The following is a 23,299-nucleotide window of genomic DNA, read 5'->3' as shown; positions in this document are numbered from 1 at the left end:
GAAACACACATTTAAATGATCGCTGTGCCCAAAACTACACCCTGTCACCACATTTGAATGAAGTTCATTGTTCATGTTTCAAATAAACCAAACAATGTGGGTGTGTCAGAGCTGAGCTGGGATCAGTATGCAGTTACAGCAAAGTTTCATGTGAAAAAGTGAACTTTAATACTAACCAGTCCAACCAGTTTTAAGGCGATACTGAATATAAAAAAAAAACAAAAAAACGAACAAAGATCTGTTATTACATTACATTTATTACAATAATCAGCATCTCTGAAAATGTGGACCTAAATTTATTTGTCTTCATTAAAGGAACATTTTTCTTCTTTCTACAATCCTTGGAGAAATTATTTGTTGTGCTTGAAGGACTTCTAGTTACGAATTATAGCTTAAAGAATTACTATTTTAACATAGTTGTCTAAAATTCAAATTGGTGAAGATGACATATGGATGGCAAACTGTAGTCAGTAGTAGACACGAAAATTAAACAAGAGAGCCAAAATTTATCATACAGAAGTCAGTCACACTGGAACATTTCTCTTTCCTGTGTGTTTAATGTTTCTGTGTTCCAGTGTGACTGTGAGAGTGGAATTTACAGAAGAAATGGGTAAAGGAGACAAGAGGGACGCTTTATGTAACACTGATGAAGCGCTAATGAATTAATACAGGCTAGGTATTGAGTGAAATATTAGGTTATTATTAATCAGAAGATTTAGGAATGCTACTGGAGCTGATGGGCAGTAATTAATAAATACACACAACACAAAATGCTTTTGCAGTTACCATGTATTTAACCGAAACCAAAGAAAAATAACAAGAAAAGAAAAGGAAAACTTAAATAATCATTCCTGCTGCAGCTATTCAATTAATCAAAAACCCACATTAAAGTCTGTTGTTCAGGGACTTGTTAAATGGAACTGGCTGCTCCTGTTGAGCCCCTCCCACCTGTTCTGCTTCAGGTTGAGTCCCACCTCCTTCCAGGAAGCAGCTCACCCGTGTGTCTGTGTTTAGTGTCCAGGTGTGAAGTGGAGCTTGTTGTTGTGTTTAAAGAAACTGTAAGTTTGCTTTGTTTCCTCCTTTAACAGTTTGTCTTTAGGAAATTTACTGTTTGTTCAGCTCATGTTTGATTTCTTCACACAACAAATTGTGTGTGTTTTCTCCATTAAAGTCATTGTGTAATGTTTTCCTGGCTAACATCAGCTATGTGTTCACAGTTCGAGTTAACGGACTCACAGGTGGAATAGGTAAATAGATACTGTATATGATTGTATATGAACACAATCCAGAAATAGCCTTCAGGTATGTGTGATCGGAGTCCAGTCCAGGTGTTCCAGGTAAACTATTTTTTCAATGTTAACTAGATAGATTTGTTCAAGTATTCCACTCTCCATTTTCCAGATGTTGCATCCGCAGATTCGTCACTTTCTGTGATTAAATCACATGATTGACAAGTTAAAGAACTTGCAGAATGGTCACAGTTTAACACAGACAGCTGCTACTCAATACAATAAAACATTGTTCCATTATTTTGTACAAAATAAGTATACGTGCTTCATCTTTATTCAGCTGAGACAGCAGGCCCACTGGATGCTGACTCCCACAGTTCATAATAACCATCGACTCTCTGAGACTATTGTTATGGGCGTGTTTCCTGGCACTCACATGCATGCCGCCGTTATTTGCAGGATTCCTCAGGGCAAAATTAGTCTTCTGAAGCTATAGTTCACAAATCTTTGTTTTAGAGTTTTTCCGTACTAATAGAAAATAAAGTTGTAGCTGTAATAAAGAATTATTTTATTTTCCCATCAACAGAAAGTGAAGCTGACTTTAATGCAGCTTTTAACAGATGAAGATACTTAGTTTCGTGGAGATCACTGAATTTAAATTTGGAGCTGAAATAAATCCTGTCTGCCTTTTAAAATAATAATGAGCTGTATTTTGTTCCATCTGCTTGTTTTCTTCAAGGGTGCTGCAGATCGAGAGACTTTGTCATAACCCGTGAATTAGTTACAACCTATAATCTATTGATTCATATACCATTATACAAATTTGAGGTCCATGATTATTTTTACTGTAGGGAACACATTCTTAATTAGATTGGACAATATTTACTAAATGAGAATGACAGATGGAATAATAGATCTGGGCCTGAGACTGCATGGATATTAAAGGAAACAGGAGGAAGGCAGATACAGAAGAGGTGTATGAGGTGTGGTTTCCTGAAACTCAGATACATTATCTGTAATTAAAACATGTTGATCAGATAAGCCACATTGAAGCCACTGGGTTAGATTTAGAGAGACGATCATGGTTTGGATTAAAATACAATGGTAACCTGTATTTTCAAGGTTACAGCAGGTAAGCTTTGTTTTGTTCGTAGCCATGGTAACACCCTCCTATTAAAGATCATTAGTTATAAATACATGTTCACTGGCATAAAAAACAGTCACTTTGTGTCCATAAACACAAAACATTGTTTCACAAACTACTGTTAGACTTAAACTTGTCAGGTAACATCAGTCCATCTCATCTTTCTGTGGGTGAAAATACATCCTCCTCTCTCTGCTTTTTTATATCAGAGGTGGAGTCATTCAAGGTTTATTTTACCTTTATTCCAACTACCAATTACAGCAAGTTTGAACTTGTATACTTGCTGTTATGAGTAAGTTCACTGAGGTCTTCTAAGAACAGGATTCTGTAAATGTGACTCAGCTCTGTCACAACAATCAGTTGTGATCAATCAATCTTATACTAACCAGTACAACAAGGTTTCATGTCTTCACACGTCAGCATGTGAACTCTTGACTTAGACTCAACATTTTTAGAGTCAGCACATGAAGGTGTACCCGACTGCTGCTTCATGTAGAAATTATTCTGTTCTCCTTTTTGTCTCTCTGTTATTTATGTTTTATGTGCTTGCAAACTTCTAAACTTCCTTTTGTTTCTTTTTTTTTGTTTTATACTTAATTTTATACTTTACTGAATTTCAATGTTGCAAGTTCTGTTTCATGTTGTTGAGCTTTAGTCACAGTTACAAACTCTTGTTCCATCTGGATTCACTCTGTGAACTCTTCTCTTTATGGAAGACTTCATGTGTCATGATTGTCTTCCTCCTGGAGAGTCTTCCTCACTTGGCTAATGTTGTGATGAAGGCTTTTTCTTTAGCATGAAAGGATCCTGGGGTCGTCCACACGTGTCTTCTGTGGACGTCCAGGCCTATCTCTGGTCTTTTCTTCTGTGAATGGACCAAACTGTTGATGTGTCCTCTCCTGATGTTCCTGCTCTCTCTTTGAAGGATCTGATTGGCTGTTTCATTCAGAGCTGCTTTCACAGGAGATCAGGGCATGACACAAACAGCTTCAACTGCACAACGACACACTTTAAATCATCTCCACACCTCTTTATGAGCTTTATTTATATAAACAAGTATCCTACATCTGTCTGTGAAACAGCTTTGATAGAAATGTCTGATTACCTAGAGTCTGTTGAAAAGGTGGGAAGAGAAAACAGCTGAAGTATTACTTTTGTTATATTAGTACATATTTTTATCTTATTGTTATATATACATTAAGCTCTGAGCTGTATTTAATTAAATTATTTAATGTTAATGTCAGCCTGAAGTTTTCTATGTGAGTCCATTTGTGGATGTTAAAAGGAGGCTACAAGAGGTAATAAAAAGTTATTTAAGTAATACCTGAATCTGCTCAGAGACAGAAATAAAAACATGGTGAAATGAGATGAATTTACTGATGGTTTCTGACAAAGTTGCACAGTCACACCTCTTCATGTTAAAATCTGCAGCTCTGTATTTCACAGCATCCGACTCACAGCTGGATCAATAAGGCCGAGTGTGTCCCATTTTCGGTTAATGTGTGATCAGAGTCCAGGAATCAGACTAAACAAACTGAATGTGTCCTGAGCTCGGCCGCTGTTCCACAGTAACTGCTGTCAGATTAACTGTTCCTGAGTTAGCTTTGCTAGCAAAGCAGCTATCAGTTAGAGTATGAACTCTCTGTAAGCAGTCATCTTGGTCCTGGGCATTGTTACTGAAATAAAGCTGCTCTCTGCCATTTCTACAGCCATGTTTGACCTGCTGCTTTGTAGGAATACAGTAATGGAGGGATTTGGAGGCTGAACTCGACTCTGTGACACTTTTTCTAGTGAATTGATGAAAGCTGTGTCTCAGATGGATGTTAGTCCAACACATCAGACATGACCTCTGCAGATCTCAGTTGATGCGCACATGAATGATTTGTGTTTCCTCTGCAGGTGAAGGTAGAAAGTGTGTGTGAACTGATGTGAATTCAGCAGCATGGATCAGTGTGAGGACAGAGAGGAGGGAGTCCGTCCCTCTAAAACCATTCTGTGTGGGGAACATGAGAGCCAGACCAAAGCTCAGAGGTGAGATGACCATCTCTAACTGTCCATGACTCTTCTCCATTTCACAGCTCAGCACTCACATCACTGTTGCATCATTATTCACAGGAACCAACCTGGACCTCCACCCAACTCTGTGTCCTTACAGAGTGATGCATCTAAAGTTCGCCCTTTTAATTTTAAAGGGCAGCAAGCGCCTGCTGTGGAGAGGTGAGCTGTTAGTAGTATGAACTTTTTGATATCAGTTTGGTGTCTGATTTAACTGCTTGATGTTGTTTCCTGGTCTCTAAACTGCATCTTTGTTGGAAAGCAAGCAGTTAGAGGCCATACATGAAGATATGCCATAAAGTTTGCAAAATGTCTTAACCCAACAATACAGAAAAATTCCCCTGAGACTCATTTGTTCACGCTCAAAACTCTAGTAAATGCATGCAAACTAAAATAATTCAGATGATCCACTATGACCACTTGGTGGATAGGGAAGGAAGATCTCAAATTTAACTTTAAGACACATCAGAACCCGGTCTGTTGTGGAGGACAGATAAATTTCCTCTAACTGAACTTCAGTGGAAGGATTTAACACCTTCCACATCCTATTTCAGTATCCATTTATAATATAATATATATAAGGGGTGCAACAATACATGTATCAGTATTGAACCGTTCGATACAGTGCTTTCGGTTCGGTACGCATATGTATCGAACAATACAAAATTTTTTATTTATTTTATCAACTTTTCTTCTGACGATGCTGTCTGTGTTGAGCGCTCAGTGGATCTGCGTTCAACAACTCCGCCTAGGCTGCACTGTCGAGTGCAGACTACTGAGTGCAGCGCAAGCTAGCAAGACAGAAGCTAAGCTCGTTGCAACATGGCAACTGCCTCAACGCTACCCGAAATTGAACCTCCCCCACCCTCATTCAGATCTGGCCTTTGGAACTTTTTTGGTTTTCATGTGAAGCATGACCCTGATGGTAAGCGCGTCATGGACAAAAGTAAAACAGTATGTCGGATGTGCCACGCAATGCTCAATTACATTGGTGGGAACTACTGCATTAGCGCAGTTAGCTCGTTAACGTGTTGACGCCGTCCAGCCCCACGCACGGGGCGATCCGCGGTAGCTCGTTAACGGAGATTTGCCATGTTGTGGCGTTAACGTCATTTTAATGAGATTAACGCTGACAGCACTAATGGGAACACAACGAATATGACTGCACATTTACTGCGACATCATCCTAGTGCAAAGACAAGTGGAAGCAGACAAAAACAACAAGCACGCATGCTGCAAAATTTACCTGAGTCATTTCGACAGCCGTTAGCACATGATTCTCCTTATGGGGACCTGATATGTTTAATATGCTGCTGAGAATATAGCCCAGAAGAAGCGTATAGTATAGCTTTTATTTTGGAAAGAGCCATTTCTCTGTAATAAACTCTCTTTTCCAAAGATGAGTGATTTCTCGATCAGATAGATTTACTTTTTTTTTTTTTATTTTGTTGTTTCAGCAACATTAAATTTAAAAACTGTACTTTTTAGTTAAAATATATATTTATAATTTTAATAAATGACAAATTAAAACATCGGAGATCTCTGTCCAGAAGAGCGCAGTCCTAGGAACAGCTAAGATACTGTGCAGGACCCTCAAGCTCCCAGGCCTCTGGTAGAGGACCCGAGCTTGAAAGATTGACCGCCCGCAGGGGCGAGTGGGGAATCTTTATATATACACACACACAAGAAAATTTTAAATTACCCGCTCACCACTGTGGGTGGATATCTCCGATGTTGTTCCCGGGATCTGCTGGAGGCACTCACCTAGCTTGGGAGTCACTCCCCAATCAGACCAGGAGTGACATGTTTAGCCGCATGTTCTCCTTAAATTGCTGGCTGTCTGAGTGGTGTCCCAGAAACGATGTGGGCTTCATAGATAATTGGCAAACCTTCTGGAGGAAACCTGGTCTTGTTAGGAGAGACGGTATCCATCCCACTTTGGATGGAGCAGCTCTCATTTCTAGAAATATGGACAAATTTATTAAACCCCCCAAAATATGACTATCCAGAGTTGGGACCAGGAAGCAGAGTTGCAGTCTTACACGCCTCTCTGCAGCTTCTCTCCTCCTGCTACCCCCCCAAAAACCCATCTCCATAGAGACTGTGTCAGCTTCCAAAAAGACAAAAAACAAACTAAAAACCAGCAACAAACAACTTAAACATAAACAATCAAAAAGAAAGAACAATACAGTATCCACATCTGAACCAAAGAGTAAAACAGTGAAATGTGGATTATTAAATATTAGGTCTCTCTCCTCCAAGTCTCTGTTAGTACATGACTTAATAATTGATCAACAAATTGATTTACTCTGCCTTACAGAAACCTGGTTGCAGCAGGATGATTATGTTAGTTTAAATGAATCAACACCCCCGAGTCATTCTAACTACCAGAAACCTCGAAGCACAGGCCGAGGGGGCGGTGTGGCAGCAATTTTTCACACCAGCCTATTAATTAATGAAAGACCAAGACAGACTTTTAATTCATTTGAAAGCCTGATGCTTAACATTGTCCACCCCAGCTGTGAAACTCAGAAACCAGTCTTACTTGTTATCATCTATCATCCACCTGGGCCTTACACAGAGTTTCTGTCTGATTTCTCAGACTTTATATCTAATTTAGTTCTGAGCTCAAATAAAATAATTATTGTGGGTGATTTTAACATCCATGTAGATGCTAAAAATGACAGCCTCAACATGGCATTTAGTCTGTTATTAGACTCAATTGGCTTCTCTCAAAATGTAAAAGAACCCACCCACCACTTTAATCACACTCTAGATCTTGTTTTAACATATGGCATAGAAACTGAACATTTAACAGTGTTTCCTGAAAACCCTCTCCTGTCTGATCATTTCCTGATAACATTTACATTTACAATAATTGATTACACAGCGGTGGAGAGTAGATTTTATCAAAGTAGATGTCTTTCTGAAAGCGCTGTAACTAAGTTTAAGAATATAATCCACCCACTGTTATCATCTTCAATGCCCTGTACCAACACAGAGCAGAGCAGCTATCTGAACGCTACCCCAACAGAGGTCGATTATCTTGTTAATAATTTCACCTCCTCACTACGTACGACTCTGGATACTGTAGCTCCAGTGAAAACTAAGGTCTCTAATCAGAAGTACCTGACTCCGTGGTATAATTCTCAAACACGTACCCTAAAGCAGATGACTCGTAATCTGGAGAGGAAATGGCATGTCACAAATTTAGAGGATCATCATTTAGCCTGGAGAAATAGTTTGCTGCTTTATAAGAAAGCCCTCCGCAAAGCCAGAACATCTTACTATTCATCACTGATTGAAGAAAATAAGAACAACCCCAGGTTTCTCTTCAGCACTGTAGCCAGGCTGACAAAGAGTCAGAGCTCTGTTGAGCCAACCATCCCTTTAACGTTAACTAGTAATGACTTCATGAACTTCTTCACAAATAAAATTTTTGTCATTAGAGAAAAAATTACCAGTAATCATCCCACAGATGTAATATTATCTACAGCTACTCTTAGTACCATTGATGTTAAGTTAGACTCTTTTTCTCGAATTGATCTTTCTGAGTTAACTTCAATAATTACTTCCTCCAAACCATCAACGTGTCTTTTAGACCCCATTCCTACAAAACTGCTCAAAGAAGTCCTGCCATTGATTAATTCTTCGATCTTAAATATGATCAACCTATCTCTAATGGTCGGCTATGTACCACAGGCCTTCAAGCTGGCTGTAGTTAAACCTTTACTCAAAAAGCCATCTCTAGACCCAGCAGTCTTAGCTAATTATAGGCCAATCTCCAACCTTCCTTTCATATCAAAAATCCTTGAAAGAGTAGTTGTCAAACAGCTAACAGATCATCTGCAGAGGAATGGTTTATTTGAAGAGTTTCAGTCAGGTTTCAGAGCTCATCACAGCACAGAAACAGCTTTAGTGAAGGTTACAAATGATCTTCTTATGGCCTCTGACAGTGGACTCATCTCTGTGCTTGTCCTGCTAGACCTCAGTGCAGCGTTCGATACTGTCGACCATAATATCCTATTAGAGCGATTAGAACATGCTGTAGGTATTACAGGTACTGCACTGCAGTGGTTTGTATCATATCTATCTAATAGACTCCAATTTGTGCATGTAAATGGAGAGTCCTCTTCACACACTGAGGTTAATTATGGAGTTCCACAGGGTTCAGTGCTAGGACCAGTTCTGTTTACATTATACATGCTTCCCTTAGGCAGCATCATTAGAAGACATAGCATACATTTTCACTGCTATGCAGATGACACCCAGCTCTATCTGTCCATGAAGCCAGATAACACACACCAATGAGTTAAACTGCAGGAATGTCTTAAAGACATAAAGACCTGGATGGCCGCTAACTTTCTGCTTCTTAATTCAGATCAAACTGAGGTTATTGTACTCGGCCCTGAAAATCTTAGAAATATGGTATCTAACCAGATTCATACTCTGGATGGCATTACCTTGGCCTCCAGTAACGCTGTGAGGAACCTTGGAGTCATTTTTGACCAGGACATGTCCTTCAACGCACATATTAAACAAATATGTAAGACTGCTTTCTTCCATTTGCGCAACATCTCTAAAATTAGAAATATCCTGTCTCAGAGTGACGCTGAAAAACTAGTTCATACATTTATTACTTCCAGGCTGGACTACTGTAATTCATTATTATTAGGATGTCCAAAAAACTCACTGAAAAGCCTTCAGCTAATCCAAAATGCTGCAGCAAGAGTACTGACAGGGACTAGAAGGAGAGAGCATATTTCTCCTGTTTTGGCTTCCCTTCATTGGCTTCCTGTTAAATCCAGAATTGAATTCAAAATCCTGCTCCTCACATACAAGGTCTTAAATAATCAGGCCCCATCTTATCTTAATGACCTTGTAGTACCATATCACCCTATTAGAGCACTTCGCTCTCGCTCTGCAGGCCTACTTGTTGTTCCTAGAGTATTTAAAAGTAGAATGGGAGGCAGAGCCTTCAGTTTTCAGGCCCCTCTTCTGTGGAACCAGCTTCCAGTTTGGATTCGGGAGACAGAAACTATCTCTACTTTTAAGATTAGGCTTAAAACTTTCCTTTTTGCTAAAGCATATAGTTAGGGCTGGACCAGGTGACCCTGAATCCTCCCTTAGTTATGCTGCAATAGACGTAGGCTGCCGGGGGATTCCCAAGATGCATTGAGTTTTTCCTTTCCAGTCACCTTTCTCACTCACTATGTATTAATAGACCTCTCTGCATTGAATCATATCTGTTATTAACCTCTGTCTCTCTTCCACAGCATGTCTTTTATCCTGTCTTCCTTCTCTCACCCCAACCGGTCGCAGCAGATGGCCGCCCCTCCCTGAGCCTGGTTCTGCCGGAGGTTTCTTCCTGTTAAAAGGGAGTTTTTCCTTCCCACTGTCGCCAAAGTGCTTGCTCATAGGGGGTCATATGATTGTTGGGTTTTTCTCTGTATCTATGAAGCGCCTTGAGGCGACTTTTGTTGTGATTTGGCGCTATATAAATAAAATTGAATTGAATTGAATTGAATTGAACTTCACCCAGTGCTCCAATTACCACTGGGACCACCGTCACCTTCACCCTCCACGGTGCTGGCACGGCTGGCAGCCTTAACCCAATTTCCCTCGGTATTAATAAAGTATGATCAATCAATCAATCAATCAATCACATCTTCTTGAGCTCTTCTCTGAGCCTTGGATACTTCTCCGGCTTCTCGTGTTCCTTCTTCCTGAAGTTGCTGTCATTCAGTATCGCTACGTCTATCACTACCACCGTCTTTTTCTGTTTGTCTACCACCATTATGTCCGGTTGGTTAGCCACCACCATTTTTTCCGTCTGTATCTGGAAGTCCCACGGAATCTTAGCTGGGTCATTCTCGACCACCCTAGGGGCATCTCCCATTTTGACCACGGGACTTCCAGGCCCAACAGATGTTTCTGTATACTATGCCGGCCACTTGGTTATGCCCTGCCCGCTAGCATCTTGCAGCCTGCTGTTATGTGCTGGATTGTCTCAGGGGCATCTTTACACAGCCTGCACCTGGGGTCTTGCCTGGTGATAGACCCCAGCCTCTATGGATCTTGTGTTCAGAGCTTGTTCCTGTGCTGCCATGATTGAGGCTCTGTGCTGTTTTCAGTCCAGCTTTGTTCAGCCACTAGTGAGACTTCTGGATGTCAGCCACTTCCTCTATCTGCCAATGGTACATACCTTGCAGGGGCCTATCCTTCCATGATGGTTCCTCCACTTGCTCCTCCTTCTTGGGTTTCTGCTGCCTAAGGTAATTACTGAGCATGTGGTAGGTTGGGGCCATCTTCCTGATTTATTCATGGATGTTTGTTGTCTTATCTTGGATTGTGGTACTGACACTCACCACTCCCTGGCATCCTTCTTTTCACTTAGCATACAGCCTCAGGGTGCTGGACTTGGGGTGGAATCCTCCATGCATGGTAAGGAACTTCCTTGTCTTGATGTCAGTGGCTTCAATCTCCTCCTTTGGCCAGCTCATTATCCCAGCAGGGTGCCTGATCATGGGCAGGGCGTAGGTGTTGATAGCCCGGATCTTGTTCTTGCCATTTAGCTGACTCCTCAGGACTTCCCTGACCTCTGCAGGTACTTAATGGTTGCAGCTTTCCTAGCGGCTTCTTCATGGTTCCCATTTGCCTGTGGGATTCCCAGGTACTTGTAACTATCCTCTATGTCTGCAATGTTGCCTTCTGGTAGTTCGATTCCCACAGTTCTGATTACCTTCCCTCTCTTTGTTATCATCTGACTACATTTGTCCAGTCGAATGACATTCCGATGTCATTGCTGTAAATCCTGGTGTTGTGAATCAGTGAATCAATGTCTTGTTCATTCTCGGCATAGAGCTTGACGTCATCCATGTAGAGGAGGTGACTGACGATTGCTCCATTCTGTAGTCGATTGCTCCATTCTGTACTGCAAGACGCTCATGGAGTGCAGTCAGCTTCTTCAGCCAATAGGCATGAACCATGTTGGGGCCTGGTGCTGTCTAACTCTTCATCCTGTAGACACTTTCTTGGATATCTGCCACTGTGATGGTTACTGGACCCTGTTCAGGGAGGTTGCTGTGGTCTGCTCTTAGATCCACTAGCCACTGAGCATTGCCGTTATGGTTTGCACCCTTCTCCCATATGCTCTTCCAGTATTGCTCCATCTCCAGCCTTGGTGGTGCTGTTCTCACATTGTTCCCCTGCCACTGAGAGTACACTTTGGATGGTTCTTTCAAAGTGCCAGGTCAGGAGATAACTGATGAAGCTTCGCACCAGGAAGGCAGCAGGCCCAGATAAAGTATGTCCTAGGCTGCTAAGGGATTGTGCTGCTGAACTAGGGGAGCCACAACAATGAATCTTTATCCTCAGTCTGCGACTGGGTAGAGTGCCCACCCTTTGGAAGACATCCTGCATCGTTCCGGCACACAAAAAGAACCAGCTCAATGAGCTGAATGACGTCAAGTCTTATGAAGACTCTAGAGCGGCTCTTTCTCAACCTACTCAGACCACAGGTTCAGCATGTACAGGACCCACTACAGTTCACCTACAAGGCAGATGTTGGTGTGAGGATGCTATTCTGTACCTCCTACACAGAGTTCACTGGCACCTGGATAAGAAGCACGGTCAGGATCCTGTTCCTAGACTTTTCTAATGCCTTTAATACAATCCGGCCCTGTCTGCTCCAGCAAAAACTGAAGACGTTGCAGGTGGACCCCTGCCTGGTTGCCTGGATCTCCAACTACCTCACCGACCGATCACAGTACGTCAGGCTGAAGGACATCACGTCTAACACTGTGGTCAGCAGCACAGGAACACCATAGGGAACTGTGCTGTCCCCTCTTCTCTTCACCCTGTATACCTCTGACTTCTACCATAACCCCGAATCATGGATATTCAGAAGCTTGTGGATGACACAGCCATCATGGGGTGTATCTGGAATGATCAGGAAGAGGAGTGCAGGAGTCTGGAGAGGAACTTTGTCACATGGAGTCACACAAACCACCTGCACCTCAACACATCGAAGACCAAGGAACTGGTTGTGGACTTCGGGAGGTCCAGACCAGGTCCACTGCCAGTTCAGATAGAGAGACAGGAGGTGGACTTGGTTACATGTACAAGTACCTTGGGCTGTGGGTGGATAACAAACTGGACTGTTCATACAACACGCAGCACCTGTACAAAAAAGGCCAAAGCAGACTGTATTTCCTAAGGAGGCTGAGGTCTTTCAACATCTGCTGGAAGCTCCTGAGGATATTTTACCAGTCGGTGGTTGCCGGTGTACTTTTCTATGCTGTGGTGTGCTGGGGGAGCAGCACAGCAAAGAAGGACTCATCTAGGCTGGAAAAACTAGTCATGAAGGCTAGCTCTGTGGTCGGCATGAAGCTGTACACTCTGGTGACAGTGACAGAGGAGAGGACACTAAAAAAACTGCTGGGCATTATGGACAATGTTGGGCATCCTCTGCAAATGACCATAAACAACCAAAGAAGTCTGCCCAGCAACAGGTTGCTTCTCCCCAAGTCTAGTACCAGCAGACTTAAAAACTAATTTGTCCCACACGCCACCAAACTGCTTAACTTCTCGCTTGAGGGGACGGGGAGGGGAACCCCCCCCTTTTTTTTTTTTTTTTTACTTTATATTCTAATTTCTTTGCTATGCAAATTTCTGTTGGTGTTCTGCTACTGATAACTGAATTTCCTGGAGGAAACTACCCGGGGGGATTAATAAAGATTTATCTATCTATCTGTCACTCTCTCTATCTATGATCATTAGTTTAGGGAACCACTAAACTAACTGAACACAGTTTATTAAAAAAAAAATATGACAGTTTTTTGTAATAAAATAATATATAATAATAATATATAATAATTAATATATTTTGGAGAGACACACACTTTAAAAAGAATTCCATACAAAAACAGAAAATGTCCTGGTAATTTTCTGCCAGTAAATTTTCTTTTTTTTTCACACACTGACGGACTTTTCTGTAAATGGTAAAATGGAAAATTCTGTAGATTTACAGTATATTTTACTACTATTTACGGACATTTCCTTTAACTATAAAACGGAAAATTCCATTTTTATTCACGGTTTATTTTCTATATTATTAATGGATATTTTCTGTCAATAGAAAAACTGAAAATTCTGTTTCTATTACTATTTGCAGTCACTTCTTTTAACTTTAACCCATTAAATGTACCTTTTTATATCTTTAACCATACATTAACCATACATTTCTATACAATTACAACCGTTTTCTTGTAAATTAAAGCTTCTTAAATGTATCTGTGCACAAGTAGTACACAAGAACATTGGTACATTTAATGTTGAATATTCTTTTATTGTCCTCAACTCAAAAAACATACTAAAATATAATGACACCATAACTCAAAAATGTTAAAATTGGAGCATTTTAATTTTCCTTGAAATCAGTTTGTCCTCATGTAAATGTGTTCATATACATTCATGTGGCTTCAAAGTGTTTTCTTCAAACAGGACACCTGCCAAACAAAAACGGTAACAATATTTGCACATTTAACAATATCCAGAGTACCTTTAAGCTAGAATCACTGCTCTGGTTGTTTTGGCTCAGCCAAACAGTTAAGGTGTGGTTTACATCAATGTCTGTCCACTCATGATATACTATACTATACATGTGTAGTCAATTATGGCCAAAAACTCATCTTTGATTACTGACTTACATTCACTTCATTAATGAATCAGAGTGAACATTTGTCCTAGATTAACACTGTAGGGTCTTTACCTTACAATTTAAAGAGACTTGAGACAAGATCTGTTGAGTGTTAACTGGTGCTATATGAATAAAACTGAACAGATCTAAAGGTGTTCCTGAAATTTGGGTTTATTAGAACTGTCATGTAACAGCTGTGCGCAGGCAGGAAAAGGACCCAAACGCTGGACTCTCAGGCAGAACATGAACTTAAACACTACTTTATTGCAGGCTTGGAAGTGATATGAACAACAGAACAAAACTAAACTAAACTAAGGCTCTGAATGCACTGGGGGAAACACAGCATGAGGGTACGATGCGACCATGACAGGAACAGGATGGATGGATGACCACAGCCCTCTCAGCACAGGGCTTACAGGACTTTTCCCCATATAATAAATAAAACACAAAATATATTAAGACAGATTACTATACCAAACTTAAAGATAAAAGTGCATTTACCAGATTTGTTTTATCAGCCTTTGCTTTTCAAAGATAGGGAGGAGCAAAGCACAATTAGAAGAGCTTGTTCTGATGAAGACTTTTGTAAACAGCAGTTAAGTGAATAAGGATCTGTATTCACGAATTCTTGGCAGTGACAACACTTAAACGCCATAATTCAAAATCCTCAGTGCAACCTCTTTTCACCAATGTGCTCAAAACACTTTCAGCTGTTAAAGTAGAGGAGAAAAGTTTGACATATTTCAGCACCATTAAATGTTAGAGAAGCCTCTGAAAAAGAGGTCACAGTTACTTCTATTAAACCCGGTTCTTTGATCCCCATGATAGAACAGAGAAAACCCGACTCAGAAATGGTCAAAACATTTATAATTCTTTATTCAATCATCTTCCGGAAGAGAGAGCCCTGCACAGCCCAAAGCCAGTTGCAGAATCTCTAACATTAGAAGCTAAAAATGTGTCTCATTTAGGTGTTATTTTGGTACTTTACATGTCACACACAGCCTCGATACAAACAACTCCTTATATGTTACTAGTTCCTCTTTTTTCTGTCTGGTTTCCTGTTTTTATTTATATGCTTGTACAGCTCTACACTAACTTCCTGTTTTTCAGTCTGGCTGAGCACTTAGTTTGTGAGTCATAAGTGGCCTTGCTTTACAAGCCTTTATTATTAAAATACATAAAACAATATAATCAGAAAATAAGCACTAAGAATATATGTTTATTCCATAACACTTCCCAAGCAAAAACCTCTGCTTGTGCTCACAGACCCTAAATCACAACAAGTAAGACAATAACAGCAAAAGTGACGACAAAGTGACACCAGAGGCTAGCATGAAGTGAGACATTGTGCGTGCACACTTTCTCTTTGTCCCAATCTTCATATACCAGTGAGACAATGTCCTGAATACAGCCTCAGTTTGCATGTTAGTCCACCAAGTTCCATCTGAGCTTCAAAGAAAACACACTCAGCTTTTCCTTGGATTTTCACACTTGTTGGCTTCATACAGGAACTTCAGCAGTCGCATTTAACGTGTGGCTGTTTTGCTCCTCCATCACAGCCAAAGAGCCTGCTCATTTGTTCTGAAGAAAAAAAGAGGAACAAAAACAAATTTTAAGAAGTTTGCTTTTTGTTGCTGTTGTTTACATTTAAGCTAAAATAAAAGAAATAGAAATACAAAGTTTAGTATTGATAAAAGTGAGGTGGGAAATGACATGAAAATCAATTGAATTTGCCAGCAGGAAAGAACAGAGTTTTGGTCAGATCTGCTGTGGATTATCATTAATAATTTTCCTATTATACATGCAGAGTTGCATAGACATAACAGCTTTCAGTTGCAAGATAAGCAGTTTATAATTAAAGTAACATATTAACCTTCAAACACTAAATCAATCACAACATTAAACTCACCTTGTTTTTGTAGAGAAGGTGTTCAGGCTTTTTCTTCATCTCCTGAGACCAGCTGCACTGGATCTTCATCCTTTTTCACTCAGTCTTTTCCTTTTGTTGGCCATTCCTCGGCACCAGAAAACCAATGTGTGTGATCACAGGTGAAATAAGGGATATTTTTCTATTTTCAAAATGAGTCAGCAAAATCTTCCTGACTTATTTGGATACACACCAGTTAACAAATTAATTAACAATTCTGTCTAAATAAAAACACTGAGTCTTTTGGAAAATATTATTTTTATTAAAAATACTAGCTTTAATATTTACCACAGAAATATGAAGGCAGTTTCTCCAGCTCCAAAGTGCAAAATCCAAATGAAGCCTGAGTAGGTGTAATGGCTGCACTTGCTTACTTTTCCCTCCTTTTGGGGTTCTTGCTTCCACAATGCATTGCAGTAGTTAAGAAATACAGAAAAATACCTGTACATGACTAATAAGGAAAATTCCTTCACATTTATACAGTACATTGTACTGTCATGATCCTGGGCCATGTTGGCCCAGCATTCTTAGTTTTCATGTATTCTTGTATTTTGTTCTTCATTTAGGCCATGGTTCCTGGGTTGCTCTGTTAAGTTGTTCCTTGTTTGATTTCCCCTTGTGACTTTTACCCCCGTGTGCCCTGTGTATCTGTGAGCCCTCCCCTCCCCTCCTTGTGTTTCATTCAATGTTTTCCCCAGCCCGTTATGTCTGTGCTCTCTCTCTCCTCCTGTCTGAACCTCTGTGTACTTCCTGTTTTACTTTGACAGTCTCTCGTCAGTATGCGTCATGTTGCGTTCACTCCTGCCCTGTCTTGTTATGATTATCTGTGTCAGCTGTGTTCCCCGTGTGCTCCCACTTCCCTCGTTAAACCTCTGTGTATTTATGTCCGCGTCTCCCTCTGTTTGGTGTCGGATTCTCCCTCATTCATGGCCCTGTGTTTCTCTGTGTGCTAGTGTATTGCTTCCCAGTGTAGTTTCCTATCAGTTTGTTTCGCCGTTTCCCTCCAGCAATAAAAGCTGTGTTTTGAGTTCATTACTGCCTCTGTGAGCTTGCGTTTGGGTCCACTTCCTGCCTGCCACACAGCCGAATCATGACAGTACTGTGTTTTTACAGATTTTCTTTTTCTTTTACAGCGCATGAATATAATATAAAGACAGTCCTCTGCAGCTCAGTCTATCTCTGAGGCAAACTGCATGTTCAAAGTTCAACCATTATTTAAAAAAAAGCAACCAAACTTGCCTCTTCTTTTTTTCACAACTGCTGATCTTTCCATCATCTTCCGAAGGCTAATAATTGATTTTATATAACTGCTGATCTTGGTCTTTATCCATAGAATCTGGGAAAGATCAGAATCTCCTGAACTTGATCCCAGCTGTGTGTCCTTCGAAAGTGATGGGTCCATGGAGCCACCACGGAACTTTAAAAAACAGTGGATTTCAAAGACAAAGTGAGTGAACATCAGTTTATTTTATAATTAGATTTGCTGCTGTAAAACAAATAATGGATGGTTTTTGTGATTTCTCACTTTTTGTCCTTTCTCTCTTATCATCTTCAAAGTCATTTGAGAACTTTCAATTGTCCATCTACAATATTTTAGTTCAGCCCAGCAAAAAAGCAGATAGGACTGTGATGATTAATGTTTAAACTCAGTTATCTTAAAATTTATATTATAAAGAAACTGAATTTTCTTCTTTTTGGTCTTTGGTCTCTATCAGTAAAATAAAGAAAATGGATACTACTGAACCTGACCCCAGCTGTGGCTCTTTGAAGAGTGATCAGTCCATGGAGTATCCATTAGAAAAAGGAAATGCAACAGGCTTAAGACCAATGAAACGAAGAAGGTGAGTTCTCCTTAAATACACTCCTTCCAGTCTTATGGGTATTCTCATTGAGTGGTTTTTCTCAGGTTAAGGCCTTAGACTTTTAATAGTTTAAAAATATAAAAAAAATAATCAGAAGAGTGTTATTGGGATGAGTTACTTCATGTAACTAAGACATGAAATCTTATTTAGGAACTCCATTTTGCATAACATTAGTTATGCAAATATTAGTTACATGAACATTAGTTAGATGAACAATTTCCTTGTTAAATTTCCCAAGCACTGCACAGAGTTTCATAAATCTGAGAGAGGACTTGAAAGACTTCATGGAAGCAGGTATTTGATTTTTCTTTATAGTTTGTGAGCAATACACAGGAGAAGTACAGCACTCACATACATAATCATCAACCATTTCAGAAACATCAAGCAGAATATTTCCAATTTTCCATTCTCATATATAGAACAGAGCAGAAAATATTCTCTTATGACATGTTCTCATTTTAAGAAATATTAACAAAAAGAGGTCTGACTGTGTTTCCTGTCTGGGCTGAGGTTGATTTTATGTGTGTTCAGGTTTGAGTTTTTGTCCACGTGTGTCTGTGTGTTTAAGTGTGCAGTGAATGAGTGAGTTTGTTTTTAAACCTTTAAAGGAGAATTGGTGGCCGCAATTGAAGTGAGCATATCACCGTTTTGAAGTTTGCAAAGTTTTTGTGCTTCTGAAAACAAGATGGTGTTAGGGAACTCAAACAGGTGGACTCAATAGCAGAAGCACACGGCGACACGGGAGATGCAGTGAGTGCTATTTATTACACTGACAGAGATATTTACAAGGGAAGGGGCTATATACAGTAACTAGTGAATGTGCAAGGACAGGGAGTAAGCCAACACTGAGTCAGGGTGTATGGGAGGATTGGCGGCGTACAGGAGCGATCTACGGAAAAGGGGAAAACCTGGGTTAAGGAGGTGACACCAGATAATCGGGAGCAAACGTTTACGAATGGGGAGAGTTGGAGAGCTTCCTTGACACACTGTTAGTACAGGCACGGGTGGAGACCATCCAGAAGGATATGCGTAGGTGAAGTATATTCCCGTGGATGACCAGGCAACAATAATCTCCCAGACAGCAGGTAGACAAGCGGGTAGCGGGGCCGGCTTAAGGTAAGGAAGAGACAGGTAAGTAGACGAAATCCAGACCATGAAGCAACATAATATTCACCTCGGGAATCTTGTAAGTTGACACGTTACCACTCAAGGAAGTGAGTGGTAATGTGACAATACTCTGACGCCAGACGCTCGTCAGACAGCTCCTTAAAAACGCTCCATCCGATGACATCTGATGCACCGCAGGTGTGCCGGGGATCCCGCAAAGCACCGCCCAACTTACCTGTGCTGAGAGAGGAAAACCACACGTACATACCCACCAGCTCCTAATAGCTGGTATGAAGCTTCTTCAGTTCTAGGGTCAAATGGTTTGACCCTAGAACTGAAGAAGCTTCTCGGAGGAGAGGTGAAACATCTTCAAGCAACTTAAAGAAGTCCAGACGCTTTTCTTTCCAAGCTCCTTAGATTTCATTACCAAGGTGTTACATGGGAAATATCCAAGATGGGTAAAACCACTGAGATCTCTCAAGACCTTGATAACCTTATTTTCGCCAGACATACTCATGGCATTGGTTACAGAAAAATTTCCAAACTCCTGAAGGTTCCATAAACTGGCCACAACCAGGTGCTCCCCACAAGAATTCAGACAGAGGAGTGACAAGAATTATCAAAAGAGTTGTTATCCAAGAGCCAAGGAGCACTTATGGAGAGCTACAGAAAGACCCGGAATCAGCAGGTACAATTATTTCAAAGAAATCAGTAAGTAATGCACTCCACTGCTCTGGCCTGTATGTATGCTCACCATGCGTCTAAAGTTTCTGGAACAACATTTAGACAAGCCTGTGAAATACTGTGAGAATATAGTCTGGTCAGATCAGACAAAATTGAACTCTTTGGATGCAATAATATGAACCATATTTGGAGGTCAAAAGGGGCTGCAGATCAACCCAAAGACACCATACCAACAGTGAGGTTTGGAGGGGGAACATCGTGGTGTGGGGCTGTTTTTCATCATACGGCACTAGCAAGCTTCATATAATTGAAGGACAGATGAATGGAAAAATGTACTGAGGCATTTGTGATAAAAACCAAGATGATGATGAAATAAGTGTGGACGTTTTAGCAAGATAATGATCTCAAACACACAGCTCTCAAGGAAACTCTCAGCTGGTTTCAGAGAAAGAAAATAAAGCTGATAAAATAACCCAGCCAATAATCTCAGTTGAATTCAGCTGAAAATCTGTGGAGAACTAAATGGTAAATGGCCTGTATTTGTATAGCGCTTGGTCCCTAAGGACCCCAAAGCACTTTACACATCCAGTCATCCACCCATTCATGCACACATTCACACACTGGTGATGGCAAGCTACATTGTAGCCACAGCCACCCTGGGGCGCACTGACAGAGGCGAGGCTGCCGGACACTGGCGCCACCGGGCGCTCCATTTATAGAAGGGGCCCACAGAATCTTCAGGATTTGAAGATTGTTTGTTTGGAAGAATAGGCTAAAATCACACCAAAGCAATGCATTCAACTTGTTTCTCCATGCCAGAGGCTTCTTGAAGCAATCATTACCAACAAAGAAATTTCATGTCAATAGCACCTTTCGAAATATATTTACTTAGAAAATTGGTTACAGGTTCAATGTTTATTTTACCCACTAAACATCTTGAATAATCAGGTCCCATCTTATCTTAAACACCTCATAGTTTTGTATCACAATAGAACACTTCACTCTCAGACTGCAGGCTTCCTTGTTGTATTTAAAAGTAGAATGGAAAGCAGAGCCTTCAGTTTTCAAGCCTCTCTTCTATGGAACCAGCTTCTAGTTTGGATTAAGGAGACAGACACTCTCTCTGCTTTTAAGATTAGCCTTAAAACTTTCCTTTTCTAAAAAGCATATAGTTAGGGCTGGATCAGGTGACACCTAATCCTCCCGTAGTTATGCTGCAATAGGTCTAGGCTGGTGGTGCATTTAGCATTGAGTGTTTCTTCTTTAGTCACCTTCTTCTGCAGTCACACAGGCAAATGGCTCAATACATGAGCGGGGAATACCAGAGAAGCAAAACACCAGCTACTGGTAGACAGAGCAGTTGCCCAAGACTGCAAGAGACTCCGAAACCTTAAAAAAATATATCACTTGAACTGAAAGGCTTGCAAACACAGAGATGATAAGCTTTGTCACAGGAAAGATAGTCTTTAAGTTTACCAGCTCAAACTTTGAAATTCCACGTGTGTCACAGGTGTGTAGTGTTGAAGACAAGATTAGGGCCCAAATGCGGGACTCAGGAAACCTGGAGTTAACTCATAATTACAGCTTTAATGCTGGTGGATCAAAGTAAAACAAAACCCAAAACATAGACTGAACTATCAATTGACATGGCAGAAAAACACAGGGAATGCTATACAAGGAGACACACTACCATATAGGGAGGACACAACAAAGGAATAGAGAAGACTGAGACCATATATACACACTGGTTACTTAGGGAAATAGGAAAAACCAGAGAACACAACTGCAACAAATCTGGATTAATGAGACAGGGAGTAAAACTTAATACGAAGGAGATGAGACACAAAAACATCAAAATAAAACAAGAACTAACACACCCCGAGACCCCGAATAAGACATGCCGCTTTGACATAGAGACAGAAGATAAACAAACATGGAGATAAACTGGAAGGCAAAAATGGGAATATAAAGGGGGATTAACAAGCCTAGTAATTAAAGCAGACACACAAGGCACAAAATAGAGGAGAAGAGACATAAGTAAGATATGATAACTCTTTATTGTCATTGCAGAGTCATACTTAGTACAATAGCACAACAAAATTGGAAAACTGCCCCATTTCAGCACTAAGCACAACTAAACACAACACAGTAAACTTTAAAGTAGATAAAAGTGCAAAAAAGGTATAAATAAAATTTAAAAAGAATTAAAGAATTAATGAGTATATTTATTACTCATTATTGCCCCCCCCCCCCCCCCCCCAAAAAAAAAGAATTCCAAGGAGGTAGCTAAACAGGTCAGGTGTTAGCATTTATTAAGGCTATTGTCTTGTTGTAAAAGCTGCCCTTGAGTCTGTTTGCTCATGACTTCAGCAACCTATATCTCCAGCCACACAGCAGCGGCTTAAATGCCAAGTGCAAACTTAATGACTGCATTATCTGGGTGGGTACTGACACAGTCATGTGTGTACAGAGTTTACAGTAGGGGACTTGGTGTTAAGGCTGAGGAAAGATGGGGATCCACTCTAACTCTCTGTACACGGTCCAAGAGAAAGTTTCTGATCCAGCGGCAGGTGGTAAAAGGAAGTCCTATATCCAGCAGTTTTACTATTAATCTATCTGCGAGTATCGTATTAAAAGCAGACCAAAAGTCAATAAAGAGAAGCCTGGCATAACACCCATGGTGTTCCAGGTGGGAGATGGCGGTGTGAAGCGTTGTAACAATGGTGTCCTCAGCTGAACTGCTAGCTCTGTATGAAGTGGATCAAGTGTGGGTGGCAGGCAGGACATGATGTGGCGTTGGACCAGTTACCAGGACTGGGAGTGTAAAGCATTGAAGATCTTAGTGAAGACCCCGGCCAGCTGATCTGCACATTCTTTTTGGACCCTCCCGTTCACCCCATCTGGACCGGCGGACCTCCTGGGGTTCACTGCCACTGGGAAGAAAAAAAAAATCAAACGTGCTAATATACAAAAAGAGCCAAACTTAAATACAAATGATTCTTGAAACCAAGAGTTGTAACAACAATGGTAGACATTCAGAGATGACCTAGCCTCAACATCAATAGGAATAGATGCTCAGAATTAAAGATTGTAGTCTCATCAACGGAAAACATAGTGTCAGCATTCATTAACAGAGAACCAAAAACCCAGACCTATAATGCTCAAGGCTCAGAACCACATATGGTTTTATTATTGACCAACACACAAAAAAATGGAAGTTTCATTTCAGGATTTGGGTTAGCAAGCTAAGACAAAACACTCAAGTTAGAATCAAATTTCCTCACAGTGGAGGCTAGTTCAAATTGAGAATAGATCCAGGTGAAAGAGCTGGCTTTGGCCAGGACTCACCATTGACAGATGCAGATGGTGACAGGGTCCCTGAGTCATTGACCCAGTATTCTGAGTTTAGCGAGTTTGTGATTTGTTTTTAGAGATGAGATTTATGTTCGCAGCTCATAGTATCCTGTTAGTAGTCTGATTTTAGGACTTTTTTGTGTTTGTTTGTTTCATGACTTTTAGTCCCTTGCTTCAGTTCTATTGATGATAGATTTTAGTCCCCTTTTGTGTTCCCTTCTGTTCCTCCAGTCTTGT

General features: G+C 40.6%; 1 protein-coding gene across 1 annotated transcript in view; it reads left to right on the top strand.

Annotated features, from left to right (window-relative positions):
* Positions 1 to 971: 971 nt before the first annotated feature.
* LOC146362294 (protein NLRC3-like) overlaps positions 972 to 23,299 on the top strand; it is a 57,250-nt gene continuing 34,922 nt past the window's right edge. The window contains exons 1-5 of the mRNA XM_084920887.1: positions 972 to 1,058; positions 4,273 to 4,404; positions 4,489 to 4,590; positions 17,389 to 17,502; positions 17,771 to 17,896. Of these exons, the coding sequence (XP_084777013.1) occupies positions 4,316 to 4,404; positions 4,489 to 4,590; positions 17,389 to 17,502; positions 17,771 to 17,896 (431 nt within the window). The 5' untranslated portion in view covers positions 972 to 1,058; positions 4,273 to 4,315. The remainder of the gene's footprint in view (positions 1,059 to 4,272; positions 4,405 to 4,488; positions 4,591 to 17,388; positions 17,503 to 17,770; positions 17,897 to 23,299) is intronic.

The sequence above is a fragment of the Perissodus microlepis genome, chromosome 23 (assembly GCF_051167445.1).
Source record: "Perissodus microlepis isolate ML-2025 ecotype Zambia chromosome 23, ASM5116744v1, whole genome shotgun sequence".
Taxonomy (NCBI): Eukaryota; Metazoa; Chordata; class Actinopteri; order Cichliformes; family Cichlidae; genus Perissodus; species Perissodus microlepis.
This window is presented reverse-complemented; position numbering and strand designations above follow the sequence as displayed.